This window comes from Pithys albifrons, chromosome 4 (assembly GCF_047495875.1).
Source record: "Pithys albifrons albifrons isolate INPA30051 chromosome 4, PitAlb_v1, whole genome shotgun sequence".
Classification (NCBI taxonomy): Eukaryota; Metazoa; Chordata; class Aves; order Passeriformes; family Thamnophilidae; genus Pithys; species Pithys albifrons.
Window position 1 is genome coordinate 49,559,874 of NC_092461.1, and position 7,500 is coordinate 49,567,373.

General features: G+C 45.2%; 1 protein-coding gene across 2 annotated transcripts; it reads left to right on the forward strand.

Annotated features, from left to right (window-relative positions):
- Nucleotides 1-593: 593 nt before the first annotated feature.
- Nucleotides 594-5,853, forward strand: ZNF706 (zinc finger protein 706). Of its 2 annotated transcripts, none has more exons than XM_071554065.1 (4): nucleotides 594-704; nucleotides 3,574-3,710; nucleotides 4,835-4,942; nucleotides 5,549-5,853. In XM_071554065.1, the coding sequence occupies exons 2-3, from the start codon at nucleotides 3,576-3,578 to the stop codon at nucleotides 4,928-4,930; spliced, it is 231 nt and encodes a 76-aa protein (XP_071410166.1). In that variant the 5' UTR covers nucleotides 594-704; nucleotides 3,574-3,575; the 3' UTR covers nucleotides 4,931-4,942; nucleotides 5,549-5,853. The 2 variants fall into 2 exon arrangements, with proteins under 2 accessions (XP_071410166.1, XP_071410167.1); XM_071554066.1 differs by having other exon boundaries at nucleotides 615-678.
- The last annotated feature ends 1,647 nt before the right edge of the window (nucleotides 5,854-7,500 follow it).

Here is a 7,500-nt window from a genome sequence, read left to right on the forward strand (position 1 = left end):
TCATCTGCAGCCCCTTCCTTACTGCCTCTCCTGAGCCGTTTATCTGGATCCCACTGCGGACGAGCAGCACTATTTTTAGGCAGCGCCTGTACTCTAAGCACACAGGAATGTGGCCGGGATGGGAGCTGGGCCTGCCGGGAATCGGCGGCGCTCCGAGAGCGGCGATGCCGCATCCCCCAGGCGCTGGGGCGCACGGAGCTACCCGGGGCTCCGGGCAGGGCGGCCTGTCCCGGCTGGTCTCCGCTGCGGCACAGCCATCGCTGTCCCGGTGCGCCCCAGCGCCAGAGCCCTCGCAGCGCGGCCTGCTCGAGGCCACCCCAGCAGGAGCCCGAGGGTCCCACGGCCAGGCCCGGCATCCGCAGGCCCCCCTCCCGGCTGCTGGGCGGGGAGCCCCGAGCCTGTGCCCGCCCCCCCGGGACCCCCCCAGACCTCCCCGGCCCCTGGGCCCCCGCGCGCCCCTCCCCGCCCCCCCGCCCCGCGCGCCCCTCCCCGCCCCCCCGCCCCGCGCGCCGCCGTTATGTAACGCGCGCGCGCCGCCATTGGCCGGGGCCGCGCGGCGCGGGGGCGGGTCTGCGCGCGCGCGCGGAGCGGCGCCGCTGCCTCCTCCCCCTCCTCGTTCTCCTTCCGAGCAGCGGCGGCGGCGGCGGCGCGGCCGCGGAGCTCCTACAGCCGCTCCAGGTCCGCCCAGCCCGGATTCCGCTCGGGTGAGCAGCGCCGTGGGGCGGGGGAGGAGCGGAGCGCGGCGCGGGGGAGCGGGCCCGGCCTGGCGGAACGGAGCGGCCCGGCAGCGGGGCGCGGGCCGAGACTTCTCGGCCGCGGCCTCCGTCCGTCCTTCCTTCCGCGGCCGCTTCCCTCCCGCGGGGCACGTGGAGGGGCCGCGGCCGCCCCTGCCCCGCCGGGCCCGCCCGGCAGCCGCGGCCGCCCCTGGTCCCTGCGCGGCGCAGGCCGGGCCGGGCCGTCCCTGGTGGAGGGGCCGCCCGAGCCCTGCGGCAGCACCAGGGAGGCCTCGAGCGGTGCCTCTCGCCGCTGTTCGTCTCTGGAAGTGACAGCGGAAGCAGCTGTCGGTGTCCTGTGTTAGGGCTTGAAGCTCCGCTTGGGCACTGGTTACTTACAGCGAGGTGGCCCGGTGTGGGGCAGCGCCGGGCTGCGGGTTTCAGCCTCGCTGCCCGGCACTGCCCGCGCTGGTGCTGCTGCTGTGACTTGGCAGCGAAAAAATCATGTTACCATTTGGCATCAGATTATTTTCCGTTTGTTGGTGTCCTACGTGCTCATGCGTTCTTTATTTGGAGACAGCAGGCCGGTCTGCTGGACTCTGAGGGTGTGCCTGATAAGGAAAACAACACTTACCTGCATTGAGCAATTGAAATACCGATTTAGCCTTGTAATGAACTCATCATTCTTTTAAGTGAGTTTTGGGATTGTTTCTTGTCCCTTTCTTATAGTAACGATAATCTAAATCTTAATTTTCTTTGCGTTTCAGAAACACTCTGTGTCAGCTGTGTTAATGTAACTTGTAGTATTTAAACTCTTGGATTTTTGGTCTCGGGCATAGTATGGTGGCTGATACTTTTGAGCAGATGCTTTTGGTCATATTTTCTTGTCTGTGACTTAACTAAAACCAGCAGTTGCCAAGTACATGCAAAAGCTCAGTGTGGTTGGCTGTTGCAATATACTACTTATCAAGGCACTAAAATACAAAGTAATATGTAAACACTTTGGGAAAAGAATTCTTTTTTGTTATATGAGTGTTTTCTGTTGGGACCCCTCTGACTTCTGGAGGATTGCTGTAATGCCGGTAAAGTAGAAGCAAAATAAAACCTACAGTTCCTTCTAGTGTATGCAAAGCTATTGGCAATATTTCTTCTTTTTTCTTTTTATTTTAAATGGGAATTCAGTGTTCTGGTTCAGCCATGCTGTACATAAACAGTGTGAGGCCCTGGCTGGGATGTTCAGAGTAGCTGTAGTGTGCAGTGAAACATAGACAGGTATTTTTATTCTTCCTAACATTCAGTGTTGTATCTTATGGAAACTATTGAGTGCCACATGTACTTCTAAATGCTTAATGGCATTTGTATTCAGTTTTGCTAGCCATATGGACTTATAAATTCTTTAGAGAAACTGATGGAGGGAACACTGAAGATGTACTGTAATACTTCTGCAGTGGCTTTCACGGTGGTGTTTGATACCGTGAAAGAACTGGGCAGTGGCTGGAGTGGTGCCTCTCAACCCACAAGAGCTGTTGAGTCTCAGGACCATCATTTTGCTATTAGGCATCATGATGCTACATGTCCAGAAGTTCCCACAATACCAGAGAACTTTCATGTATTGTTGATGTTTCATAGGAACTCCATTTTCATGGTGGTTTTGAGGGCTTTTCACACATGTTTGCTAGAGGTCAGTCACGGGGTAAGCCCGTCTCGCGGTGGAGGCCTTGGAGGGAAGGACTGCATGACAGGCCTGCTGTAGCCACACACTGAGTCTGTTCCACACCTGCCAAACTCGGAGCAAGTGCCCGGGTTATGCAGAGGGGCAGTGACCAAGCAGCCCTCCTCCTGGGAACACCAGATTTCACGAGTTGTCCTGAGAACAATGGACTTCACTGGCTGTCCTGTGCTTGGGCAGTCAGTGCTGTGCTGAGAGAGCTGTACAACTGGATTGTGCATGGGCCGTTGAGGGACTGAGAGAAAGACAATAGCAGAAATTGGGCTGCCAGCTTATATAACCACAGTCTGAATGGTGCTCTGTTGGTGTGCCCAAATCGTGCCTGGTGCCTGCTCTGGAGGTGGGTTGGATGCAGGTGGACCATCGCTATTGTGAAATGCAAGGTCCTGGTGCTCCCTGAAATACAACTCATGTATTTCATTTCTTCTTCTGGTGGACACTGTAATGGCATATGGCAATAACATTTTCTTTCTTTATGGTCCTGTGTTAATGGCTTCTGGTGGGAGCAATTTTAATACCTTTTCAAGAAACACATATGCATGTAGAGTTGATTGGAAATGAAAAACAATGGCCACCTGTAAAAATAGCCTTCAGTAAAGAGGGGTGACCTATTGTTCTTGGTGTTCCCAAGTCCAAAGCAGCTCACAAACACGTACACTAGAAGTCACTACTACACCTTGGGTAATGCTTTGATTTGCCTTTCTTGACACTTGTTTCAAATTCCAGAAATAAAGGTTGAGTCTTAAGCGTTAAGAAAAAAAACCAACAACCAACAACAAAACCCCTGAATTTTTCTGTACCTTTGAAATAGAGAATAGGTTTCTATTAAATGCAAAGGGAACTTTTAATCATTCTGACTATTGAAAACACTTTCAAAAGTAGAGCTTGAATCTTTGTAGAAGAAGAAACCTTAGAATGGCCTAATAATTCTGGTATGTATTTTAAAAATGGCACTAAACTCAGAGTCTTTACATAGTGAACAACAGATGTCTGTTGTGTTTGAGTTATGGGAGTTGTAGGCCTTGTGCACAGAGCACATGACTGCATTGTGCTCATGGTTGCAGCTCCTGAGTCAGAAAGCAGCAGTAGTTTCTCATGTTTGTAGACTAAGTGTCTTCTTTTTGTTTGTAGACATGGCTCGTGGACAGCAGAAGATTCAGTCGCAGCAGAAAAATGCCAAAAAACAAGCTGAGCAAAAAAAGAAGCAAGGACATGATCAGAAGGCTGCAGCCAAGGCTGCCTTGATATATACCTGCACTGTCTGTAGGGTAAGAGGAACTGAACTCAAAATAGTATTGTAGGGAAGTCTGTCTTCCAGCCCAGAGCCGAATTTTTAGAAGATTGTATAGTGGAATCTAAAATACTTGAGCTTGTTGCTATAAGGAGCATTTGCATCTGTTATGTGACTTGGTTACAGATTGCTGTACTGATAACTGAGATAGGAGAAAATCTGAGATGGCATGTACAGATCTGGTGTGGGTAATTATTTTGCCTTTTGTCTTGCAGTGGTCTGCATGTGCTGTTAGTGTGAGATACAAAATATGTAAAGTGCGAGCTCTTTAATCTCCAAATGGAGTTGGCCCATCTTAAAATTTCTTATTACTGATGATGTAGAGAGGAAAAGCAGTGTTGCCAAAAGCTTTAGTGTAAGTTTGATACACAGTAGCTTTTGCTAGAATGACTTACTTGACAAGAGAATAGAAATGCAAATGCTAATCAAATTGTACATGTCCTTCTGGCTGGTTTTTCTAAATGTGCTGCTTTTGGAGCTGAAGGATAACCTTGCCATTTTCATTTAAATGATCATTCCCAGAATAGATTTGTCACTTTAAATGTCTTAAATAAGATTCCAGATTAAGGGTTGCTCACTTAAGTACTTGTAACCAGCTCCTCTTGTTGTGAAATCAGGCTGCAGCATCAATAATTTTTTGCCTGCAACTGTGTTGTAGCAAAGGTCTGAGGTGGTTTATGCCAAGTAGAGAATCTATTCACACCATACAACTCTTTGGCCTATTGATAAACAAATAGCTTTCATTAAGATTTGATTTTGGAAAGGATAAACATTGATCTTTAAGGTGTTTTAAAAAAAGATAATGAGGTGGGCTTTCCACCAAACCAGCATGTGAAGTGTAAGATATGCAGGGAAGCAAGAATTACACCATTGATGAGCATGCCAAAGCAGTGTGACAGTCCTTAAAAACACTCTGAAAAGAGAAGGTTAAATACTCTGTTCTATCCTGCAGCTAAATTAGTCATGCTTGTCAATAGAGCAGTGTCATTGAGGAGACAGTTTGCTTCAGGGAGAAGAAAATAAAACATAGTGGAGAATAGTTTTTGTAGTATTATTTAATACTTGTATTGTGCATAAAGTTTGATGTCTCTCTTTGATCAGACTCAAATGCCGGACCCCAAGACCTTCAAACAGCACTTTGAAAGCAAGCATCCTAAGACTCCACTTCCTCCAGAATTGGCTGATGTTCAGGCGTAAAGTTGTCTACAGGTCATTACCTTAATTTTTAATTGATTGTCTGAATTAGTTTTTTTACCACCACCAACTGGGACTTAAAAATTGCTTCATTTCTTTTAATATGAAAATTACTGTAGGTTAAAGTTACACCCTTGAACTGTTAAAAGGAGAAGTAAGAAGCAAGCTGGTACTTACATGGGTGAAACGGCTGTGGCACAGAGGTTGTTTAAAAAGGGATGACTGTTATTTCAAATAGTCATTCTTAGTGTTGTAGGAGTACTTCATTATTTAGTTCTTACTTTGAAATGTTAGTTTTGCTTTGAACAAAATATGTAAATACAATCTGCGTGTTGCTATAGAACATGTAATGGAGACAGTCATTGCGTAGATTTCCAACAATTGAGCCTTTTTGTTCCTGAAGCTCTGCAGGTGAATGCAGATTTATCTGCATTTAAATACAATACTTCTGTGTTAACTGTAGAAGAGATTTCCCAGTAGCCCTGTTAGTCTGTAACTGAAAGTGGCTATAATAAAAGGCTGAAATGAGGTAAAAAGCAGTATTATGGTATTTCATTCACACAGAGATAAGCAGCATTGTGTAACGGTTCAGCTTAACTGAGTTGTTCTTGTTTTTTATAGGTGAAGTCATGACACCTATTGACTCTTCTACTGTCAGACCTTACATAACAAACCTGCAGCTGCTTTTCTAAAACTGTTGATCAGCAAAAATGAAGGGGCTACAGAAACATTCATATTTTTATGCTGTTCCCTCTTGGGCTTCACGCAAAGACAATTCTGTGTAAATGTACAGTTGTGCCCTATTTGGAAATCCTGAAAAATCAGTCCATACTTGTTATAAAAAATTTTTTACAATTGTAATTATATTGATGTTCATATTGTGTAAAATAACTCACTTAATAAAGTAGTACTTTGATTTTACAATATCACAGATTAACTCCTTGTAGAAATTGTTTCAACTTTCTGCATTATCTACCTTATATAATAAAAAAAACCCAAAGTGGAATTTTTCCCATCCTGCCAAAACATGAGCAGTATCATTCCACTGAAAGTAATGTACATTACAGTAAATAAATCTTAAAGTGGAAAGGGAAGCTGCTCATATTTACTCTACAGTGTGCTGCTGTCTTGAGCCCAGCCCAGTAGTCAAGTTGATGGCTCAAGATACAGCACCCTCGAAGCAGCTGCATGAAAATCATGAGCCTTCCTCCTACGGTTTTGTCCTGCGTATTGGAGTCTAAATACTGCAAGCCATTTTGAATGAGATTCCTTTACTGTGAGGGATCGTGTTCCTTGAAGTTATGCACTGGAGAGACTCTGGTTGTGCTTTTATCCTTTCTCTTTAGGTAGATAGCTGAGGAAGCTGAGAGTTGGCAGGATTGAATGCTTCTGGGTATGCTGGCTTGAAAAGTGCTGGTAAATAGTAGGTTATAGCAACTGCTCTTAGTTGAAAAATGGATTTGAAAATATTTTTAATGGTATTTTGAGCACTCAGCCACACGTGCTCCCCCTCAAATATGTCTAGTTATTTCTCTTTTCAAGAAATACATTAAATAGTCACCATTAATAACCTTCCTTCACAACCAGCTTAAAATAAGACTTGGAAAAAAGCCAAACTAACTAAAATAATGTGGCTACTTAAAGACATCGGATGTGATTAAAGTTGCATTGACAAGGAAAAGCTGGATAATAACTCTGGCCAAGAACATTTGAGCAGATAAGGATAATTGTGTTTAAAGTGTTTTGGGCTGGGTTCTAATCCCAGATGTACAGCACAGAAGTAGAGGAGCAACATCTGAATTGTGCTGGAATGTCTGATACACAAAAGCCTATCTTTGGCATTTATAGGAGGCTTATTCAAGAGCTTTAGTTTTGACCCTGCAGTAAGAAGCAATACTAGAATTGCTGTGATTTGTGAGTTTACAACAGATGTAAAAATCTTGGTAGTCCAAGTAACCCTTGCCATGCAGCAGAACTGTACACCTGGCCTTTAGATGGCTTCCTAAAATCTAGGACCGTAGTCTCCAAGACTCATTCACTTAAAAGAATGCACTTGGTATTTTATTATATAAAGTCAAAGCCTTTGTCTTTGTCCACTCACTTGCTCTTTATTGAACTACTTCTGTGAGACTAGCTTCCTGTCCTCTGCTGTGACAGTATCTCTGTAAATACTTACTTTGACATAAAGTTTCTCTGTATTATAGTCACTCTGGGATAACCTGTATACCACTTAACTTTTATAGATAATGTTACTCTCCTCAGCGTAATCCACTACTGCACTTGTACACCTGACATCAGAATGTAATGCTTCATTTATTTTTCTTTAGTGTTATCAATACATACATCTTGACAAATTGGCTCCACAAGGCAAGAAATCTGCTCTCGACCTTTGTGCTGTACGGGGGAGAGGTACTTCAATGTTCTAATGCTGTAGTTCGTCTGAGAATCTGCTGAGTGCAAATGGATAAAGATGTTTCTTGCGCTGATTGGTGTGGGATAATCTGGTTTTACTCTGAAAACTGTTTGGGGATGTATCCCTGTAGCTTGGTCCTGAAGTGAAGTATATGTTCTAT

Excerpts from the sequence above, each read along its gene's own strand:
- ZNF706 (XM_071554065.1), top strand. The coding sequence starts at position 3,576 with ATGGCTCGTGGACAGCAGAAGATTCAGTCGCAGCAGAAAAATGCCAAA. Across the intron at positions 3,711-4,834 it reads ATACCTGCACTGTCTGTAGG|ACTCAAATGCCGGACCCCAA; the intron begins GTAAGAGGAACT and ends CTCTTTGATCAG.